Source organism: Mobula birostris, chromosome 4 (genome assembly GCF_030028105.1).
Source record: "Mobula birostris isolate sMobBir1 chromosome 4, sMobBir1.hap1, whole genome shotgun sequence".
Lineage (NCBI taxonomy): Eukaryota > Metazoa > Chordata > Chondrichthyes > Myliobatiformes > Myliobatidae > Mobula > Mobula birostris.
This window is the reverse complement of record NC_092373.1, coordinates 163739354-163763718: the sequence shown is the minus strand read 5'-3', so window position 1 is coordinate 163763718 and position 24365 is coordinate 163739354. Positions and strand designations below refer to the sequence as shown.

The 24365-nt window shown below is 42.3% G+C and overlaps 1 protein-coding gene across 5 annotated transcripts in view; it reads right to left on the bottom strand.

Moving 5' to 3' along the window:
* Positions 1-2635: 2635 nt before the first annotated feature.
* The window catches only part of lef1 (lymphoid enhancer-binding factor 1), a 174870-nt gene continuing 153140 nt past the window's right edge, over positions 2636-24365 (bottom strand). For 2 of the 5 annotated variants that reach the window (XM_072256388.1, XM_072256389.1), the window contains exon 10: positions 2636-5248. In XM_072256388.1, the coding sequence (XP_072112489.1) occupies positions 5172-5248 (77 nt within the window). In that variant the 3' untranslated portion in view covers positions 2636-5171. Of the gene's footprint in view, positions 5249-11879; positions 13426-24365 lie in introns of those variants that run through there. The other 3 variants (XM_072256386.1, XM_072256387.1, XR_011885787.1) reach the window with 2 other exon arrangements.

Genomic DNA, 24365 nt, shown 5'->3' with positions numbered 1-24365 from the left:
GGATGGTGAGGAAGGCAAATGCAATGCTAACATTCATTTCGAGAGGACTAGAATACAAAAGCAAAGACGTAATGTTGAGACTTTATAAGGCTGTGGTCAGACTGCGCTTGAAGTACCGTGAGCAGTTTTCGGCCCCTGATCTAAGAAAAAAATGTGCTGGCATTGGATAGGGTCTGGAGTCCCAGGAACGAAAGGGTTAACATATCAGTAGCATTTGATGGCCCCCTGTACTCGCTGGAGATTAGAAGAATGGTGGAGGGGGGAATCTCATTGAAGCCAATCAAATATTGAAAAGCCTAGACAGAGTGGATGTGGAGAGGATGTTCCCTACAGTGGGGGAGACTAGGACCAGAGGGCACAGTCTCAGTATAGAGGGATGTCTATTTAGAACAGAGATGAGGAAACATTTGTTAGCCAGAGGCTGGTGAACCTGTGGAATTCATTGTCGCAGATGGCTGTGCAGGCCAAGTCATTGGGTATACTTAAGGGGGTAGTTGATAGGTTCTTGTTTAATCAAGGCATCAAAGGTTATGGGGAGAAGGCAAGAGAATGGAGTTGAGAAGGATAATAAATCAACAATGATGAAACGACAGAGCAGATTCGATGAACAGAATGGCCTAAGTCTGCTCCTATACCTTATGGTCTTATGATTCCATACTCACAAACATTATTGACTCTCAACTGCATTCAAAAATGACCCAGGAAGCCACTCATTCCAGCAGGAATTTGGGATGGGCAGTGACCTGCATATTCAATAATCATTTTTTGAAAACTGTTGAATATCTCTTTATAGGCAATGCACTTCAGACAGTAATGGCTTGCAGTTAACTTGTTCTTCTGATGCAATGGAAACAACTTCTTCAAAGCCCAGTAGCACAGTGGTTAGCACAATGCTTTGCAGTCACGGGAAACCCAAGTTTGATTCCCACCGCTACCTGTAAGGAGTTCGTATGTTCTCCCTTTGACTGTGTGGGTTTCCTCTGGGTGCTCCAGCTTCCTCCCACAGTCCAAAGAATACCAGTCGATAGATTAATCGGTCATTCTAAATTGTCCTGTGATTAGGCTAGGGTTAAACTGGGGGGTTGCTGGGCAGCATGTCTTGAAGGGCCAGAAGGGCCTATTCCATGCTGTATCTCAATAAATAAATTAGTAATTTTGAGGACCTTCATTGAATGATGTATGAAGAGCAATCAATTTCCTCTAGTCCCTCCTTAAATATGGAGACACAAGAGACACCGCAGATACTGGAAATGTGGAGCAACACACAAAGTGCTGGAGGAACTCAGCAGGTCAGGCAGCATCTCTGGAAGAAATGAACAGGCAATGTTTTGGGCCCAGACCCTTCATTGCAGCCCCACCACTACAGTGAACCCGCCTGTGCCTTGACATTCTTTTTCCATATGTACAGTGTAAAGGACAATGCATTAACTGGGACTCTACACATTTGCTCAGGGAAAATATACAGTTGTGCGAGTGAGTTGTTGCCCACAGTTTACAGTGGTAGGAATGCCAGAGTTGTGGTGGATCAAGCATGAAAGCTGGGTTTTAAGGGGCATTTAGACAGACTCATGAACATGAAGGGAATGTGGATTATGTGCACTAAATGGGATTGGCCTCATCTGGCATCATAGTCAGCATAGACACGGTGAGTCAAACGGCCTGGTCATGTTCACTTGTTGTACTGTACTGTTCTGTGTTCTAGCTGCGAAACAGAAACCATAGGGTGAGAGGCTGGTGTGAAGTGAGCAAGGCAAAAGCATCAGAAATTCAAGTTCACTGGGGTCTCTCAAGCTATTAAGCATAAATTTTCTGGTTTGCACTCTGTACTTTGGTCATTCTTACCCTCGGCTATAGGCTCTATAATGAGTCATCTTATAGCCAGGGAAGTGATGACCCCTCCTGTTAGACTGTTAGAGGCAACTTATTTTTTATTCTTTCTTACTTGCCTTCTTATATTTGTATATCTGTGCACTTGTAATGCTACTGTGACGCTGTAATTTCCTTTGGGATCAACAGAGTATCTATGTAGCTATCTATAAAGCAATAAAAATCCTAATTGTTTTTCTACCAGCCTACTCAGTTTCTGCTAACACCTGCAAAAGTCTATGTACTGTGCACATATACAGGAGTATTTATAGCTGGGGTGCCTAAGACTTTTGCACAGTACTGTAGTAATTTTATGTATTGCACTGTACTGCTGCTTCAAAATAAAAACAAATTTCATGACATTTGTGAGCGATGATAAACCTGATTCTGATGTGGTTCTCTATTGTGGACTGAGAGTGGGAAGGGGGCAGGGAGAGGGAAATCATGGTAGGGAAAAGGGGAATGGAGAGGGGAGGGAGCAGGAACCGCCAGAGAGATATTCTGTATGGTGTCCCTGCCCTTAGCACACTTTCTCTACCAACTGTCCCACACCTCTCCCGAGGCACTCCACCCTTGCCATTCCCAACATCCTTTGTTCTGTCAGATTTACAATCTTGCTCTCTACTCCACAGTGACAAATACAGTACTGTGCTAATTCGTAGGCACACTAGCTCTATATATGTGCCCGAGACTGTTACACAGTATTGTATGTATTGAGGTCTCTCATTTCCTGCACCCCATTTAAAAATTCTACTGATATGATCTGCAAGGCATGGAGCAGAAAGGGTCTTTTAATTGCAACTCCTACATAAATACTTTGACAGTTGGCAGTGTCTCACCATCAAAGCTGCTAAGTAACTTGAATGTTTGTGAACGTTTCTGGCATTCAAAGTTAAGCAAAGCTGATACAATTCCGAAACATATTAAAATTATACAAAAACACTTAAAACAATTAAATACGTTTGAAGTTCCTTAAGTATCAATACAATGTAAATTACAGATCATCCCCAGGTTAAGAACAGCCGTACATATGAAAATGTTCTGTAAGGTCTGACATACATACAAATGTTAATTCATACGAACAGCAGAACTCATTTCTTCTCTGCGCTTTTAATAATTATACTATTTTATCAATGTTATGTGTTTTTGATCCTATTCATTACAATACTGTGAAGCATTAAGTGATTATTGTGTATTTTTTGACTTACCAACTAAAAGTGGAACCCTTGACAGCCTTTAGTTGTGAATTACCTCTGCCCCTCTCCATTAGAATGAATATAGTCACCAGAGCAGTGTCAGGTCTAACCAGATCAGGTTCCGTAGGCAGCTTTCTCATTCTATCTGTTAGGGAAAGTGCAGGAACTTGGTGGCCTTCCACTGTTCAAAAGCAGTCAGAATGACAAAAGTGAAGACCTCTTAGGAAGTTCAGAGCTTCAGTATTGGTGATAAGAGTTATAGCATTTGATATTCTGCATAAACACAGGTCGATGAGACTAGGCAGAATAACTTTGGCACAGCTATTTCTGTACTGTAGTGCTCCATGTCTCTCTGACTAAGCCAACTTAAAACTTTTGTTGAACAGACAACCAGCATTATACCAATAGGAAACCAGTTAGCTGGTCAGGTGAAAAAAAAATAATAAGCTAATATTATAGTGTTGAGTATCTTTGAAACTCCACCTTTTATATTTGTGACTCCAACTTGTACTGAGATATTGGGAAGAGCTGGGATAGACGTTATCTAAAGGTTGAGGTGGAAAATGGATGGTGACTAATTGGCTGCCTGAATATCCACTGTAAGGAAAATTAAATTGAGTCTACTTCGTGACATATGCAGATCCGCTACTCCTTATTACCCAACCCCACTATAAATTAAAATCTACACTGATGTTACTCAATACATGGCTCTTTTCCAAAACAGGAATCTTAAAATATCGTGGATTATGTATTACGATATGATCGCCTTAGCTAAAACTGAGGTCTCTATGATAATATCAGATGGCCAACCCTTCATTAGGAGAGAAGTGTGACAGTGGCTGAGCTGCTATTACCCAAAGTCAAATGTTAATTCTGTAGATTCAATTGAAACTCAAGGAAGATTTCATCCTTTAATAGGTTGGCTTTGTGTATCCTGGGAAGGCAGATCACAGTAACTAGTGGTGTACTGCCCCAAAGAACCCATTACTGCCCCAAATTTCCTTTTCCTTCCTTGGTATTGACACAAATTTGCAATGTGATCTTGATAATTGCAAAGAACGCGTGTGTGAAATATGCAGTCTATTGGTTCAGTCACATGTGCTATTCGAATAACGTTTAGTTTGTTCCACAGGTTTGAGGTTACAGATAATGGCACAGTATCTTTCCACAAAAAAAATCAAAAAAGCTTGTGACATACGTGAATTTGGCAAATTTCATACATTAAAAAAAGGTTTGGACCATTATGACATTTCTTTTAAAAAAGGTAATGGCTTCAACCCGTCATACCATAATCAATTACATTGCACCAGATATATTCTATTGACAAAAAAGTAATAACACTAAGATCTAACCAGTAGATAGTTACAACTTAAGGTGACCAGTACATAACATAAAAGGAGGATGAGAAAAATGTAGCAACAGTTAAGTGCTGAGTTTTTAAAACACCAGTGTGTGATGACATACTGTAGCTTAAAGGTCTGCAGTTCCCTACAAATATCAATACTTTCTGAATCCCACATGATGACTTGTAATGTGAGTAAAGTTTTTGTTATGGTTTCTCCAGCTTGCTCACCTTGGGAAGCACCAGAGATTCAGTGTTTCTTTTTAAAGCCATTTTTTCCAGGACTTGCACAGCTTTTCCACCTAAGCTGGAGATTCCCCGGCACTGACTGGGCTCTATCGTACACTGTACGGAAGCTCAGAGCAGTTGATACATACACTGTCTTCCTCTGAACTCCCCTCAGGCTAAATCTTTCATGATCTCTAAATGTATTTTTAAATGACTATCACTGAAAATATACACATAAGAACAATAATATGTAAAGTAATATTTGAGGGGAAAACAGCTGTTAGTTCAGAAGAGAGCAAAATTAAACTAAATCTATCTACATATCTTTGTTCAGCAAAAAGAAAACCCCAAGGGCCAATTTCTGAGTCTGATGCCTACAGCTATTTCCCTTTCCTTTTTGCATCTTGTACAGACCATGTATAATCTCGATGTGGGTCCAAATCCAGCTTCCATTTAGTAGCTGATCTTAACAGGACAATCCAGACTGAGAGTAAGTACAAGTAGCATGTTGTTTGGCAAGATCATTTGTGGGCAAGCTGTCAACAAGCCTCCATCTCTAGAAGTGGGCCTGGTGTTGCTGCTTTCGTCTTGCACGTCGCGAATGTGTTTTGTTTTCCTAAATGAAAATAGAAAAGGTGGTTATAATCAACAGTTACTGATATATATACTCTACACATATAGACTTTTAAACTCTTGGGGCATTGTCACACAGATGGGTAGAAGGTGAAACCTTTGTCTAACCCTGAAAATCTCTCATTGGATAATAAACTGGTTTCAGACATTTTGCTTTTGAATAAGAAGATTATGGGTGGAATTCATCCCTTAGAACTCATTGTTTAATTAGTCTAATTGTTCCCTGCTGTAACAGTAGGGGCCATCACTTTCACATTATTAATATATTAATTATTATTATTTCAGACAATTAGTCGAAAGCTCAGACTAACCTTGCAATTTGACATAAAACATATTGCAGCCTTTATTCAAAGAATAGAAGAGTCTTTCCTAAGGTGTCCTTCAACCAATGCATTACACAGAGTCATTTATTTCATCTCAGATCGTAGGACTCCGTCATTTAGTTTGCTTTGTCTGTTAGAGTACAACAGTGACCATTCCTCATTGTCTATAAAATACTTTGGAATGTTCTGTGGCTGTGAAATACACTAAAGAATACCCGTTGTGGTTTTGGGAGAGATGGGAGGGGGTCAGGAGCCAAAACAAGAAACACCCAGCACATTATCGACTCAATATATTGAAATACAGGGTCTGTATTGTTACTTAGTTGTTTGAGTTCATTGATAGAATATTTCACTACAAAGAAAGCTGTTCTACCTGACACATCTGTGCCAGATGTTCAGGATCTGTCCACACTTCAGATTTTTCTCTATAAGTATTTGAACACATTCCCCTCAGTGTGTCTAAATGCCTCATGTGGGTGCCCAACAAAATCTTATTCTCCATGTACGGTCCTTTATCTGAAAGTAGTTTTTTGTCACATCCTCTCTAATTCTTTTTGCCAATTACTTAAAATTAATGACCGCTGGTTGGGTATCATTGAATAAATTTCAGAGGAAATGGCTTCTCACTACTTGCCCCATTAACACCCACATAATATTTAATGCCATCAACCCTGTGTAAGTTTTACTTCCACAACATGCATCTTAAATCCCTTCTACTTCCTAACACTGTGACTTGAAAAAATACTAACAGTGCGAGTCACAGATGTAGTTTTACTTAAACTGCGGCAGTCAGCAACCGTAAGCTTGCACTTTTGAAAGAATTAGGCTGACACTGTTCCAGATTAATTTAACTAAAGTACAAACTTGTCACACCATCGAATGAGTTTGTGCTAAAACCAGGTGTCAAAACTATTTGGTTATGTTACTATGCAAATCTGTAGAGAACTTTACCTTAATTGTCAGTTCTCTGCACCACCTCACACTCCAGACAAAATATAGTGCCAAGATACAGTACGTCAGCCAGAACCAGACAATGTTTTAGTGTGGGCCCTCTGTCAAAACATCTCCTTGCACCTCTCACTCTGGCCCACATTGTCAATCCATCCATTGTCCTCGTGAGTGGGGCCTGACCACCTGTACATTTCCAGTAGTTCCTGGTCTTGTTTCAGATTTGCTGCTGCTGCAGGGTTATGTGTTCTTTGTTCTAGATTTCAGTCTGTCTCTGGCTTCCTTTCAAATATGTCAATCACCTAAAACTTGTCCATTTCCCTCTATTTATAGGCTGCCTACAGAGGAGCTCGTTGCTCAATAGCAGTCTCAGAATTATGAAGGCACCGTGATTAAATAGAGCCACTTGACACATTGTACACTCAGTTTGTTTAACTTCCTACAGCCAATCTGTTGAATTACAGTTCATTTGTCACCACTGGCTGTCTTGTCTGGTTTCATTTCACTGTGGCTTCTTCACTGAATCAATAAGGTGCACATACAATCTAATCTGGCCACATTAGTTTGCATAAGTATACTCAAGTGTTAGAAATCTTCAACCGTCTATCTTTTCATTCACCCTTTTTAAAATATTACTACAGGATAAGATTTAAAATTTCTGGCAGTACTTCCAACTCACTTGTAATCAATAAGGTGTACTTGGAATTTCACTTGACTTCAAGGGATGCATTTCTGAGTATAATATGCTACTGCTACTGTACAGCAGACTTAGAACTGTTGATTGGGGTTGAATTTCTTGGCAATGGGCTGTGTGCATTGTAACCTATGCACAAGTGAAGGCCATTCAGTCTCGCAAGCCTCTTCCTCTGGTCAATGAGATCATGGCCTATCTGTGATCCATCTTGCTCTGCATCTGTGAAACATGCAGAGGTTGCAAAAGGTGTTATAGAACACAACATGGGTCAGGTGGGCAGTAATTGGAAATTTCAGCCCAATCATTATTTTAAAAGGTCTTGGTTGTATCATTGCTGTGGAGTAATTCAGAATCACAGATGCTATCTTACCCGGAATTTCAAGACTGCATCATTTCATTTTCAGCCACAATTTTTCCAATCTTATCCCTTCTGGTTCTGCACAAACAGGCACTGTAGCTTTTCTCAGCGTCTTACTCCCAACACACAGGCTTGCATGCATTTTGTTTTCCAGATCATTATTCTTTTTTCAGCATTTGTTGCTCCTTTTGATGTTTTTCTCAGTGGAAATGCATCAATTTATTATTTCATTATCCCCGCATGTAAGTTCTTTACTAAATATTACATCCAAGCTGTTTTTCCTGCTAGCATATTATAAATTCAGCATTGCAAAATATAGGTTGGCATCACTGGTAAAGTTGGAATTTATTGTTGATCCCTTGCCACATTTATACCATAATAAGCAACCTAATATAATTGCCAACGCAAAAGACTAGGTGCTGGGATCTAGAGCAACACATAAATAGCTGGAGAACTCTGTGAATTAGGCAGCATCTAATGAGAGAAACAGTCAATATTTCAGGTTGAGGAAGATAATTACAGATTGCTGGGGCTCTTGGAACTTGGGTCAGGGTTAGACATAGGTTTAGGTTGGTGCAGATAAAGTTCATTTCCATGTGAATTTTTTATCATGGCAAATAGTGCTCTGAAGCATATAATGATGCCTGAGGAGATTGTACTGATTACACCGGAAATTCCTGGTATGCTAACCCACGTAGCAACTGGTTGAACTGTCAACTTTGTGAACAAAAAAAACAAAATTAACTGCAGATGTTGGATATCTGAAATAAAAATAGAAAATGCTGTAAACTATGTAGGTTAGACAGCACCTGTGGGAAGAAAGCAAATTAATGTTTCAGGTCTGATGAAGAGACTTGAAACTTTAGTTCTGTTTCTCTTCCCACAGTTGTAGTCTGAATGTATAAGTGTTTCCAGGGTTTACTGTTTTTATTTCAAACAAGAACACTTATTTAGGCAGAGTACAGAAAAGTTTTCTCTCTATTTATCTAAACAAGACGAATTAGAGAATGTTTGGTGTTGAAAATATGTATACATAAATGGTTGTGGTTCAGGATGAGAGATGGAAGCCACTTGAGGTGCATGGACCCACCAATAGGCAAAATGGAAGAAAGATTCTTTGGGCAAAAAACTCAAGAAAATCACTTAACATATGGAATCAATGGGCAATGGTTCTTTTTCAGATCTTTTGGAAATGTCATTTCTGTTCTAATAGTGTCTGAATGCTACAGAAAAAAAGGAAATGAATTCAAATTGATTAGTGCTGGTTCTCATATTGAACTACACATTCAGTTTTAGGAAGGATATAATGGATTTAAGATTAGGACATATTTGGGAAGGAGTTGAGTAATGAAGACAAAGCAAGGAGCTTCAAGGTTAAATCACTCCGATGTGTAGCAATGAAGAGACGTCCAGTTTAAAATAATGAAAGGAGCTGACTGAAAGGTGGCAAACAGTTCTCTTTGGAAGAATATGCAGAATTACTAGATATTTTTGAAGTTAGTTCACTCAAAACTGTGTGTGGGTTAGCAGGTTATAGAAGACTGCAAATTTGCCCTTGTGTAGGTGACTGATAGAATCTGAGAAGCTGCTGATGGGAACAAATGGATTACAGGGAAAAATCAGTGGTGAAAGGGATTACTCTGTGAGCTGGCATGGATTTGATACTGAATACAGTGTGCTTCAGTGATGAAAATAATTCTGGAATATGAAGCTCATTGCTTCTAATGCTTCAGTCAGGTCTTGACTCAGCTGGCTTATTACTCTTGTCTCCAAATCAAATGTTCATCAGTTCAAGCTCTTCCTCAGGGTCTTGCCCACATAACTGAAACTAACCCTTCACACTTCCATTTCTAAAGGATTCTGTCTCGGGCAAGATGTTCAACTTAAACCATGCCTGCTTTCTCAAACTGAGAAAGAATCCTACAGTGCCACATCAAAGAGGAATAAAGGAGTTCTCCCTCCCAGAAAACTGATTTTTGGTCATTTTTTCCCTCTCCTGTTTGTTGGAACTTGCTGTGCAAAAATTGGATGTCTAAAAGATAACAATGGTTACATTTTACAACTACCTTACCTAACTAGGAGTGTTTTTAGGATTTGGAAATATCATTATTTTAAAAGTTTGCTTAATTAACAATGACTCCAAGTGTAAAGTTCAGTATTTAATTAACCTTTTTACACAGTTTATTTTTGATGAGCTGTGGCTATGGACTTGTAAACCTTGTGGTCCTTTGTAATGTACTGTCTCTCCATTAAGTATTCTGGTTTGCTGTTCTCAGATTCAGCATGAATGTCCTTCTGTTTCATCACAGTCTCACCTGTCACTTAAATCTGAGTGTCCAAATTACCTACTACCATTGGTAGTCTTTGGGCAGGTTTCGCAGCCATCTTTCCCATCCACTATCACTCACATGATCAATGGAGCAGAAACCCTTGTTCTACGAAAGGTCCAGTTTAAATTGGGTTTACACACAAAATAATCCAAGTCTCTAATAAAATCTATACAAAAATTACTGATGACTAGACAAGTCAGTCATGAGTAAAGTCGAAAAGACAGAGTAAGTCAAGTGAACTGACCATATGTTCTTGAAATAAGCAGTGGCCAAACTAATCAAGTACAACCTGACCTTGCAATCCAGGAGAATGGTTGTTTAAGTGAGAAGCTTTTAAAAGAGGTGATAACTAGCCAGTTCTCCAGCTCCATCACAAAACTTAAAACTAAGATCATTACACTCATACAATGAGTTATGCAAAGAGACTGGCTGTGGGGTCTTGTTGCTACTGGAGCCATTGCAGTCTTTGTTTTGTTTGCTAGATGTTTTTATCTCTTTTTATTTCATACAAGGGCAGATGGCATTATAATCAGCATTGAAGGAACAGATCCACTGAACAATAGAGTTCCCATCATGATATTCGAACATTCACCTGTAGGCTCTTCTCTCGGGCATTTCCTCACAGACATCTCAAAAAAGACCGATTCTTTATGCAGAGCAAGCTAAGAATTCTAGAAGGATCTCAACAGCTATTTGCTACAAAGTATGAAAAATGTGCAAGGAAGCTTTTACCAAATTATTTATTTATAATTACACTTTGGCATTAAATACTTGTTTAAAACAGGTATTGATGGAATATTTGTGGTGTGTCCAGACATTATAATACCTGGGTCATTAAAGCACTACCATCAATAACTCCGAATAAATACAAGGAAACCATCAGCAATTCCTTCAGAAATGGGAGAGCAGTTTGATGCTGCACCACTGTTTTAAGTGCACAGTTCATACAATATCACCTGACAGCAGACACTGAGACAATTACACAGGTTTTCTCTGCTTTGCACTGCTTTCAAATTGAGATCTAATTGGACAAGGTACACAGCAGAAGCCCCTCCCCCTGACTGACTAGCTGCAGGAGCTGTTGCTAGCAAATACTGACACAAAAGTAAATGGAAGTTTGTCTCATCAGCTGATAGCTGGAAAACCATTAAGGAAGTGTCAGTGGGAATGGGTTTAATCTAATCCATTTCCTTTTGTGCCCCATACCACTCTAACAATGCATTGTTGGTTTCTCCTCGCAGGAAATATTCCTGTCAAGTTTTGCATCAACACAGTTAACTTCCTGCAGAGGAAACACTTGGGCTCTCCGCCAGCAAGTTCACAGCAGCCAGGCAACACCCACACGGAATTCAGTGCTGCCCCCCATTACCAGTGAGGAATGTACTTCCTCACCGGAGGAAATGAGATGTGTGTTTCTGTTGTAATTCTCAGATCTTCTGCACCAAACTGCAATGCCACTTTGATATCAGAAGGTTAAGACAGTTCGAGTCCTGAATTCCAGCTTGTGTTTCCTAAGTAGAACCCTAACCTCCACCAGGATCAAAGTGCAGTTGTGTTAACTCTGCTCACTCTTTGCACTGAAGATTCGGTATGAAAGAGATCTTATGTTCTGTTATTCACTTTAGGGATGTGGGCGTCACTTGGAAGCCTGCTGCTTTTAGTAGTGACCACAAACTGTCAAAGAGCCACTTCAAGCAACAGCTACATTTACCATGCTTTCTGAGAGGGGAGTCACATATAAGCTTAATTATGAATGGAGAGTAAAGAACTAGTTGGGTTTTTACACCATTCCAACAGAGTTAGAGTCACTTTTACCAATAGCTGCATTGTAATTTATAGATTTTGAGAAAAATCATATTCAAATTCTCATAATGTGATTTGAGGACTTCTCACCAATAAACATAAATATAACAGTATTGTACGCCCCAGAATAAATGAAAAAAAAACACACCACTAAGATCTAAAAAAAAACAGCTTTTGACTTTATTTTTTTAAATTCCAATATTTTCAACAAATCTGCTTCAAAAGAAATAGTATAGTGATACAGCTCACAAGAAAGCTTTACTCAATAATCCCTGCTCTACTTGCAATGTGAAAGTACTCTTTGCCACAAATCTGTCCCATCAGTTCAATCAAAACACTCAACAATAAAGACACCTTTGAATATTTTGTTCCAGTTCTTCTAATAAAACAGTCCTTCATTAGCTCGAAGGAAAGAGCATAGGTGCCTCAGGGTTGCTGAGCTTGAACTATCGGCTTCTGCTCATAGGCTAATTCTGTGACCCTGACCACATGGGTTCTGCAGGACCAGCACACAGAGCAGTAATGTTTCAAGGGGGCTGATTAGGCCTTGACGGCATTTCCTCTCTGCATCCAGTCCTGGGATGAATGAGGTGGATGGATAATTGCAGGGGGGGAGGTGGGAAGGGATACAAGGAAACCACGCTCCATCTCAATCAAATCAACCTCCTTGAAGCACACGTACCATTCACCAATAACAAAGTGCCACTGATGGCGGCATCACAGTGCTTCTGGGCAAGAACAATGAAGTGCAATAATGACCAGAAGAGGTAAGAACCAAATGCTAGGGAGCGGCAGCAAGGCTCACATTGGAACTGTACAAATTTCCTTTCTTCTTAACAAGACCAGTGGAATCTATACAATATATTTCTCATAATTCCCTCCAACCCCATTTCCAATAACAATTCTTCCATACAATTAAAGCAATGATAGTGCATGTGTACCATAGCAGGGAGCTGAGGGTGCACTTGGAGGGTCGTCTCGCAAATCTAAAAAAAATCTTTACCAAAAAAAAATCCCTCAAGTCCTCACTGCAGCACACAAGTAGAATGACTCCCTGGATGAAGAAGGGGAGGAGGGAGGTCTCATGGGTTTTGTGTGTGTGTGTAAATGTGTGTAAGTGTGTGTTGTGTGTGTGTGTGTGTGTGTGTGTGTGTGTGTGTGTGTGTGTGTGTGTGCATACACATAAAGGGTGCTGGTTTCACTTCAGGCTGGGAGCTGTAAGCAGTGCAAAGTGCAGCCTACGCTGGCAAGAAACTCCTTGGTAAGAGCTTGTAAAATGGGAAATAAAAATGGATGCGATCAGGAGCCGATTGTTGGTTTACGTCCAGCAGTATGATGAGGTTGAAACGTCAGTCTCTGCCATCAGCCCAATTGCTCGTCATTGAGTGCTTACGTCCCAACCACAAGGTCCCAAGTTCCGAGTCCGCCGCTCAGAACAGTCTGCCTCAGTCGGGTGAGTGTTTTGTTTGATTTTTGATTTTGAGTGTGTCAGTTTTCAGGTGGGCTGCTATATAGAGCACCACTTTGACGTGAGGCGTTCCATCTCTGGAGGAGGGAAAAAGCTGCCATCGTCTGGCTCAGCCCACTTGACCTGTGCTTTCTGCTGGCTGATGATGGAGCAGCGTTGCTGACAGTCTCGGAGAAGTCTGTGCCCCAACCCATCCTGCTCTCCTGGCTGCAGGAGGAGGAGCTTTGGTGAGTGGCCTGTGAGAAGGAAATAGAAGAATGAATACATGGGGAGGAAAGCGTAATCCAAGAAAGAAAACACAAACTTTTTACACCCCAGAGAAAAATACCCACAAAGATTCCACAATTATTGCTGAGAGAATGGATGATGCCTCTCTGCTTCCAGTCTTCTTTCTCTCATCCATACTCTTGATCTTCCTCTGCAGAAGCAGACATAAGATGAGGCTCAGACATCAGCCTCCCTCTGTTTCTCTTTTATATTTGGGTCAGACGGTGAGTGATCAGGGCTAAGGCCACTCCTTTGCACAAAACATTGCTTAACTTCGATAACTACCACTTAAGAGAAGAAATATTGGTGACCACATTCAGTGCTTTTGTTTCCAGTCACTATCTAGGCATCAAATTGACACTAACTCAACTTCCTGTCAGTTGTCTCACATGACAAGTAGAAAGCAGGTTATCATCGCGTCCTTCTGAGATCTTCACCTGAACCGTGGTACAGTGGAGAGCAGTGAGCAGGAAGAATCTATCTGCTTTTACCTCCTCTCTAGAACAAACAGGTATCATCTCAGCTCCTAGATAGCCTAATCCATTCTAGGCCCCAAAGAAATCTTGTAATGTGGCTCTGAGCCACCAAGGACATTTGTTCCCACAGCGCTGTTTTTGCTAATTAAGAGATAAGCAGATGATACAAAGTTAAATGCTAGGATCATCTTTGTTAATAACTTCATGGATCCCTGGCACAGTAATAAAAATTACACACACCAGAGAGGGTCACTGAAAGCTCTCCCTGCTGACTGTGCTATTTACTCTTTAGCCTTGCTATTGCGTGAGGGAGTCTTGTCCAGAGAAGGTTCTTGTTTCACAGTCTGGTCTACAATGACCTAGCTGGACTTTCAGGGAAATTGTAATTTGTCTTCACACGCTTAGACCAAGAAATCATTTAGAGTTCCTTCCTGATGTTCACCGAGAGGTGCTAATTTTGGACACCAAGGACCCGTGGTGGAGGCAAATGATCCCATGCCAGTGGCCAATGTGGTGGCATAGTGGAGCAGCCAGTAGAGCTGCTGCCTAGTAAAACCAGAGGTCCATTCCTGACCTCAGACATGTTCTGTGTGCAGGTTGTTCATTCTCCCTGTGACTGCATTGGTTTCCTCTAGGTGCTCCAGTTTCTTAATACGTCACAACGATTTGCAGTCTGGTGGTTAGCTGCACACTGTAAATTACCCCTAGTGTATAGGCGAGTGGTAAGATCTGGAGAAAGCTGATGGGATTAAGGGGAGAATTAAAATGATGGCATTAATGTAGTATTAGTGTGTATGGGTGATCAATGGTCAGTGTGGACTTGGTGAGCCAAAGAACTTGTTTCTATGGTGGTTCGGTCTGTGACTGAGAGAGGTGCTACCTAACCATTGTGATATCGGCACAAGGCCACATCCACCCTCTTACCTAAACCTACAAATATCCCATGGCATTTTAGGAAGAAACACAGAGGAAGAATGTTCCCTGTTCTCACCAATATTTATCTGTTAAGCAGTATAATAACTGAAAACAGATTGCAGTAGAACTCCAATAATCTATTATCTATTGTTTGAAACTCTTGATGGTTTGGTATCTAGCACATTGGGCTCTGGTCCTAACACCCACTTTACTGGGTTCTCTTTCCCATCCTGCTTTAAATTCATTGAGACCCTGTTTCCCATGTTCTCTTCAAACTTACTAGGGCCTTCTTTCCACCCCTTCCTCTAAACTGTTCAGTGACCCCTTTTCTGAACATCTTTTAAACTCAGTGAGTTCTGTAGAAAATTTGTTCACACTAATGTGTAACGTCTACAAGGAAGTGAACTAAGATTATTTAAAAATATTCAAGACAATGAACAACCTGAAAAATCCGCTCATCCAGGATCACTAAGGTCCCTAAAGCATCAGATTATTGGAGTTTTTTGAGTTTGCAGTTTGTGGACTGTGCACAAATCTATTGCTACACTTCTCTACAACATTTGTAATTCACTGGACCAGTGAAGATTGCTTTATGAATGGAAGGTCTTTCTGCCTGGAGGACCCAAGACCCAAACCAACCCGTCAAGGCCTGAAAGGAACTGTGGGAAAAGAAGAAATGGTGCATTTAGCCCTCTGACTTGAATGCCTCAGCGCTGTGTTTAGAGGAAGTAGAGGGAGGTGCTGTCAAAATCAACAGAAATAGCACAAAACATACTGCTTCATATCTTTTCGCCTGCCTCATATCTTGTTGCCTTTCAGGTCTATGGATCCTGCCGCTTTGGGGCTTCAATCATTGAGTGGTAGCAGACCCAAGTGCTGGTACTCGAGATTACGATCAGGAGAATCTCTGGCTAGAAACCATTATAGTTATCACATTGACAAAGCTTTCAATTATTACGGATGAAACCCAACTCAGACTCTGTTCTAAAACCCAGAGTAATCTGCCTTCACTTCCATGGTTTCTTTCAAACATTAAGTGTGGGAATCGATCTGTTTGGCACACATATCGTGAGCAAAGGGCTGGTTTCTGTGCTGTGCTGATCTATGTTCTATGCAGAATGGGCTTATTCTGATTATAAGCTTACACTGATAGTGTATTTTCTGGTTCAACCCAAGTGTAGGCAACCTTTCCAGAAAAGTGACAGCATGATGAGCCTGTGCATTCTAGATGGCCCAGCGAGGTTCACAGTCCCTAATCTAGTCAAGTCATGGCTATTATTCTGTGGGAAGATACACACAGCAAGGATCTACAAACAAGACAATTAAAAAGCTCATTTTGGCCAAGAAGGGATTTTCCAACAGGACACCAGGAGAGTTCTTTGTTCCTCTGTTGAGACCTTTGACAGTTCAGTTGAAGCACCACATGGTTTATTGGCCCTCCAGAAACAGGCACATCTCCTCAACAGAGGACAAGATTACCAGCCACACCTCACTGTTAGGGCAAGGTTCCATCAAGACATTTTCTCTCTTTCTCTCTCTCTCTCTCTCTCTTAGACACACACACACACACACACACACACACACTCACTCACTCACTCAATAAATGTGCAGACCACCACACCACCCATACATTTAGGAGGTATGTGGAAATTCAGGATACCTGATGACTACATCTCTGGGAATTGCACCCAACTTCACCGACTGGGTCTATGAGTTGGAGCTGGAGTTGGATGTACTTAGGATCATTTGGGAGGCTTTAGATATTATAGTTGAGACTTTTGAAGAAGTGGTCACACCCACAGTGCAGGCTTCAGACAATAGATGGGTGACCACCAGGAGATGTAAGGGGATTAGGAAGTCAATGCAGGGTTTCCCTGTGGCCATTCTCCTTGGTAACAAGTATATTCCTTTCGATACTGCTGGGGGGACAGTCCACTGGGGCATGGCAGCAGCAGCCAGGCTGGTAGCACTGTGGCCCGCTCTGAGATTCCACGGGGAATGGTAAGGGCAGGCAGCGTGGTAGTTATAGAGGACTCGATAGATAGGGGGGCAGAAAGGAGAGTCTGTGGCAGCTAAAGAGATACCAGGACGGTGTGTTGCCTCCTGGATGCTAGGGTCCCAGGTGCATCAGAGCACCTGCAAGATATTCTCAAGGGGGAGTGTGAACAGCCAGAAGTTGCGTTGCTTATTGGAAGTCCTACACCGTGAGTATATAGAGTTAGGAAAGAGGCTGAGGAGAAGGATATCCAAGGTAGTAAATTCCGGTGCCATGGGCTAGTGCAGGTAGGAATGGATGAATGGCTGAGGAGATGGTGCAGGGGATGGAGTTTCAAGTTCATAGATCATTGGAACGTTTTCCGGGGAAGGGTGCCCTGTACAAAAGGGATGGGTTGCACCTGAACTGGAGGGGAACCAACATCCTGGCCAGGAGGACTGCTAATGCTACTCAGGAGAGGTTAAACTAGTTTTGCAGGGGGCTGGAAACCAGAGCCCCAGGTTATTATTTTTTGCATTTGTATATTGATTTTTTTCAGGGAATGTCATTCAATACAAAAATCTCTCTTCCTGCCTAAAGCACTAGCAAATTAATGAATTAGTTATTTATAATGCAAAATTATATTTTCTGATTATAAACATTCTTCAAAATATACATTTCTAAAATAAACTACTTTTAGAAACAAGGTAATTTTAATACAGCATGAGGGTGAGGGTGGACTATTTTAATTACACAGTTCTAGAAGCATGAACACTGCAGCAAAACTACTTTTCAAGTATAGTTTACTGGATCACAATACCAAAGTTTGGGGAAGCTTTGGTTACAGACAATGTATGTTGCTCAGTTAAGCAATGATTTGTTATTGTTACAGAATGTGTTAAAAGTGATCCATACCACAGTGACACGAAAACACACACCTAAGTCAATACACAAATAAACGTGACACAACATTTTACCATTTCTCCACAGATATTAGCATCAGCAACAGCCGGTGGCCAGCAATACCATTGTGAATGCCCTTGTGTTCCCAAGCACTAAACACATTGGTGGCAGCTGTGTCTCATATGTCGCACTCTCACCCCATATGTCAGAAGGTTACGGGTTCAACTCCCAGTCCGGAGACTTGAGCGTTCATTTCAGACTGCATTCCAGTGCCTGAGGTCCCATCCTTCTCAGATGACCCTGCCTGCTTCCTGGAGAGGAAGTATGAGATGCTAAGGCATTACTCAAGAAAAGACCTCTTCCTAAAGATGCTGCCTGGCCTGCTGCATTCACCAGCAACTTTGATGTGTGTTGCTTGAATTTCCAGCATCTGCAGAATTCCCCGTGTTTAAGACCTTCCCCTCATTCTTTTACCTTACTTTTAAAATATAAACAATGCCAACTCAGTACAATAAACAGAACCTTACTGGGTGCAAGTTGCCTTCTATTTTTCAAGCAAGCCCTAAATTTCAAAAATTCACTGTCTGAAGAACACTTAGTCTTGGGCACCCTCTGTGTGAAAGACAAGGGTATTAGAAAGCTCCATTCATCTGTTCAGAGACAGTGCCTTGCTAGAAAGCTGCCTTTCATAATCATACTTGCCAGTTATCATTGTTTCATACACAATCAGAATCAGGTTTAATACCACTGGCATATGTCATGAAATTTGTTGTTTTGTAGCAGTGGTACATTGCAATACATAATAACAGAAACAATAAATTACAATAAGAGGTAAGTATGAAAAAGATAAATTAATTAAGTAGTGCAAAAATAGAGGAAAAATACTGAGGTAGTGTTCATGGATTTACTGTCCATTCAGAAATCTGATAGTGGAAAGGAAGAAGCTGTTCCTGAAACATTGAATGTGTGTCTTCAGGCTCCTGTATCTCCTCCTTGATGGTATCAATGAGAAGAGGGCATGTCCTGGGTGCTGGGGGGGGGGGGGGTTCTTAGTAATGGATGCCACCTTTTTGAAGCATTGTCTTTTGAAGGTGTTCTGAATGCTGGGGAGTCTAGTGCCCATGATGGAGCTGGCAGAGTTTACAAATTTCTGCAGCTTTTTCCGATCCTGTGCAGTGGCCGCTCTGTACCAGGTGGTGATGTAACCAGTTAGAATGCTCTCCACGGTACATCTGTAGAAATTTGCAAGTGCACCCATATCGCCACACCTGAATACTTGCTGAAGAAAATCTGCATAATACTTAAAATGCCCAGGCATCAGATTCTAGAACTTCCTCCGTAGCTCTCCCTCATCTCTATGTTTTTTTTATGTGTTCTTTAAGTCTCCCTCATCAAGTTTTTGATTATCAATCTTAATATATCCTTTCAAGACAGAGTGGCAGTTTTCATATTGATAATACTCTTGCCAGCAGTTTTGAACATCTTATTGTGTTAAATGCATATTGTTGTTTTCTTGGCTACTCCTAGGTTAGTAATTGGTTTATTTCTGATACAGGTACTGAATACAGGGGAAAGTTTTGTTTGCATGCTGTCCAGACAGATCATTCCATAAGTACATTGAGGTAGTGTACAAGGAAAACAATAACAGAATGAAGAAGACACCTTTTCAGTTACAGAGAAAGTAAAGAGCAGATAGACAAATAAAATGGAAGGGTTAAATAAGATAGATTGAGAGACTGAAAGATCTTTGAACCTGGTGGTACATGTTCTTAAGCTTTCGTATCTTCTGCCTGATTGGGTGGTGGGTATTGGGAGGGGGTGTGAAAGAGAATGGCCAAGATGAAAGGGGTCCTTGATTATGCTGACTGCTTTCCCAAGGCAGTGGGAAAAGCAGCAGCACCGTCTATAGAGGGGCATATTTTTGTGTGATAGACTATTCTAAGCTAATTTCTTCCAGTTCTAGGCAGAGCAGTCGCCAAACCAAGCTGTGGTGCATCTGGATAGGATGTTCTCTATGGTGCATCTATAAAAATTGGTGAGGGACAATGGGCACAAGCCAAATTTCCTAAGCCTTTGGAGGAAGTAGAGGCAGTGGTGTGCTTTTGCCCCACAACGTGAGCACCCAGCTATGAGATTCAATTACTCTGGTATGATGGCACTGCTCGTGGCTGAATGAAGGCTAATCTGTTCAACCATAATATTTTTATCCTTGTGGTTATTTTATTAGGAATAAGAAGATCAAAGGTTATCCAACTGTGGTCTATAATGAGGGGACACAGGTGTGAAGTAATTGGCAGATCAGAGGGGAGATAATCCCAATAGTGGATGCATTTGTGGAGGTGAAATCCTCTTCACATACAAAAGAGATTCTGAGAGTTAGCAGGCTTACGAGTGGTAAATATGATTAATCTAAATAACTTCAATTTGGTTATTTTTAGGCTTCTTTGGGTTTATATATTTTTACAAATTTTCATTGCAGGATGGGATGCTGTTGTTAAGGTGCTGCGGATTTTAATATAATAAGAAATGTTTCTCATTCCTTTTTAAAATTCTAGAATATCTACAATCTTAGATTATTATACCTCCACAAAGAGTCCCGCTACCGTCTGCCAAATATTTTAAATGTACGATTTCAGTGAAGTCGACCATTGCCACAAGCTTTATTAGTGGCAGCTCTGACCACTACTGCCTGAGTCTTATATAAGCTCCCACAGGTATAACCATAAGCAGCAGTTAACACTTCACATCTAAACCATCTTTCCATCAAGGTACAAAGCAGAAACTGAGCCTCATGGGAAAACTAAGGAAGAAAGCGGGTCACAACAGCAAAGTACAACCCTGAACATGGAGCAAAATTCATCATAAGTCTATCACGTTGTAAGGTTTCACTGCTAATGTAATGGCTTCTCTGTTCCACTGCTAAGGTAATGGTTCAAATATGATGGCAGAATATAGCATTAATGGTAAGACTCTTGGCAGTGTGGAGGATCAGAGGGATCTTTGGGTCCGAGTCCATAGGACACTCAAAGCTGCTGCACAGGTTTATTCTGTGGTTAAGAAGGCATATGGTGCATTGGCCTTCATCAATCGTGGGACTGAGTTTAAGAGCTGAGAGGTGATGTTGCAGCTATATAGGACCCTGGTCAGACCCCACTTGGAGTACTGTGCTCAGTTCTGGTCGCCTCACTACAGGAAGGATGTGGAAACCATAGAAATGGTACAGAGGAGATTTACAAGGATGTTGCCTGGATTGGGGAGCATGTCTTATGAGAATAGGTTGAGTGAACTCGGCCTTTTCTCCTTGGAGCGACGGAGGATGAGGGGTGACCTGATAGAGGTATACAAGATAATGAGAGGCATTGATCGTGTGGATAGTCAGAGGCTTCTCCCCAGGGCTGAAATGGCTAGCACGAGAGGGCATAGTTTTAAGGTGCTTGGAAGTAGGTACAGAGGAGACGTCGGGGTAAGTTTTTTTACACAGAGAGTGCTGAGTTCGTGGAATGGGCTGCTGGCGGTGGTGGTGGAGGCGGATATGATAGGGTCTTTTAAGAGACACCTGGATGGGTACATGGAGCGTAGAAAAATAGAGGGCTATGGGTAAAGCCTAGGTAGTTCTAAGATAGGGACATGTTCGGCACAGCTTTGTGGGTCAAAGGGCCTGTATTGTGCTGTATATTTTCTATGTTTCTGTTTCTCTGTATCCTTTTATCACTAGAGATAAAGGGGCATGTTAGCCAATGAGCGGAATGTCGTTCTTTCTTGTGTGTCTGGGAGCTGGGAGTTCGCGGTCTTTTGCTGGGGAGAGATGATGAGAGAAGACGCGAATGGAGAGAGTCGGTAGACCGCCGGACGGGGTGGACTTGGAGCGAGGGTCTGAAGGTCAGTGACAATCAGAGGAGGTCGATGGTGGACGATCGGCTTATCAGTGAGCTCCGAATTTGTACATGAGACTGTTTCATGAGAGTGGCCCCTTTTCTTTTTTCGTTTTCTTTACTAACCATATAGTCAAATTGAGAATTATAAAGCTCAATTGTTTAATCGCATATTGTGTACTGTTTGTAACGGGACACATCACGCAGCATCCACCCAAACGAGATTTCTTAAGTTTGGCTGGGCCGAGGAGGGGGTGGAGATATCATCCCCTGTATTAAGCTGCTAGCCAAAGTGAGAGTTGCAATTGTGGGGGCTACGTTTAGGATTGATTCTGTTGGATGCAATATGATTACCCTGAGTGGGGTAGATATTCATACTCCAGATGAATTGTTAATATGTTTGTTAAGTACTGTTAAAGTTGCGATCGTGGGCGGAGGTTTGATAAAATGGCGGGCGCAGCTCTCGTTTTAATGCAGACCAGCGCTGACATAGCAGTAGCTGGGGGTGGAGATTTCAAAGGCAGGGTTCTCTCGTTTCTGAGGAGTGAGGGGAAGGAGTGGTCGGATTTGGAATGTCTAATTAGTCCACGTCCCCCAGTGGTGAGTGAGAATTCTAAGTTAGTATCCGCCCTTAACTGTTTGGTGAATAAATGGAAAAATCAGGTTCAAAGTCCCAGCTATGGTAGGCTCTGCTTATTCTCTGGAATTACGCCCACCCCTAAAGGGGAGGAGGAGTATGAGACTTGGTGGGGTTTCAAAACATGTGTCAGGAGAAGGGGGAGAAGCTTTCTGGTTTTATTTTTCAGCTAGAGAGGCAGCTAAATTGCTTGCAGTGCAGAGGGGTCATTCAGGCGACTGAAGTGGATCAGTTAAGAATGGACCAGATAGCCCGGGCCACCCAGTCCCATGACCTGATTGCGTGGGGTCTCCGACAGTCTCGTAAGACGTGCCCCCTCCATCTTTTGTTGAGCTGATCAGAGAGGTACGGGAAGAGGAGAAGCAGCGGAGGTGTGGGAGGGCTCAGTCAGCAGGGTACAGTCCTCAGTAGTGGTCCCCTGTGGTGAAGTGACCACAGATAGCCTACCCCGGGGAGCGGTAGAGGAGATTGTGACAGAGTTGAGAACGGAGATATGTCGGCTGTTATCAGCGGGTGTGCCCCCCCCCATATGATGAAGGTGATGGGGGGGAGGAAACGGATCCCCCTGGGGGACGAACAATGCTGAGAGCTGCTGGTAGCAGGTGTCACACCAAAAGGAAAGTGAGCCGCCAGGTATCTCAGCAGAGGGAGCTGAAGAGGCCTTATGAATTAGCTGGGGTTGAGGTTGCGAGCAGAATCAAGGAAATAAAGGGGAGCTACGATCAAAAGCTGAGGTTCTCCCAACACCTGCCGGGAGACCGAGTCCTCATAAGGAATTTGGGGCTACCTGGAAAGCACAAGTTGGCTGACGGCTGGGTAGCTACGCCTTATGTGGTGGAGAGTCAGATGCCAAACCTACCAGTTTTCCGGGTGAAACCAAAAGAGGAGAATGGGCCTGTCAAGATTCTCGATCGGAACCACCTGTTGCCCCTGGGACAAGAGGTGCAGGTAGACCCAGAGCCCAACTTGGAGCCTACACCTAGTAAGAGGACTCTGCCGAAATGCGGAGTGACTGTAGGGCCCACAGCTGGAGAGCTTAGGCTGGTCCCCACCCCTGAGAGGGATAGTGATCCGGAGGATGAGGACCTGGATGTGTGGTATACACTGCCTTTCACTAACTCCCCATTGATTGAGGAAGAGACTCCTGGCCCTTCTCCCATTGAGACAGGTGAAGTGGGTGGGGGGGGGGCTCTGTGGGCAGCCTGGGTTACAGCAGGACTCTGCAGGGGAGGAAGTGGGGCTTGGACACAGAACAGGGGCCTCTAAGTAGCAGATGGGCACGAGTGATAGGTCGGGGGAGGCCTCGCCAGGTAGACCATAAGTAACCCCAGTAGTGTCTGAACCTGAAGAGTTAGGTCAGGGGGTGCGGAGGTCTCAGAGAATTAAGAGACCACCGGATAGGCTGACTTATGTAGCACCAGGGGAGCAGAGTGTGACCCCTACCGTTTAGGGGAGCTATGTCACTGCCTTGTGCACCTGGATTGGACTTTGTATTTTGCAGGAAGGGCTGGTGAATTATCTCAATGCCATGAGGACATGACTAAATTTGGTGGGGGGGGAGAGTGTAACACGCTGTAATGGCTTCTCTGTAATGTTCCACTGCTAAGGTAATGGTTTCTCTGTAGCAGCAATGTTTGGGTTATGACTAGAGATAACAGGGCATGTTAGCCAATGAGCGGGATGTTGTTCTTTCTTGTGTGTGTGGGAGTTGGGAATTCATGGTCTTTTGCCGGGGAGAGATGAGGAGAGAAGACGTGAATGGAGAGAGTAGGTAGACCGCCGGACGGAGTGGACTTGGAGTGAGGGTCCGAAAGTCAGTGACAATCGGAGGAAGTCGATGATGGATGAATGGCCTTATCGGTGAGCTCCAACGTTGTACATTAGACTGTTTCATGAGAATGGCCCCTTTTCTTTTTTTATTTCTTTTACTAACCATATAGTCAAGTTAAGAATTATTAAGCCGCTGGCCGAAGTGGGAGTTGCATAAGGAGATTAGAAGATTTTGTCTCTGTACTGATGAAGGGACTTGGCCCTAAATGTGGACGGTTTATTCAAACACATAGATGGTGCCTAACCTGCAGAATTCCTCTAGCTGTGTTGCTCAAGGTTTCCAACATCTGCAGAATCTCTT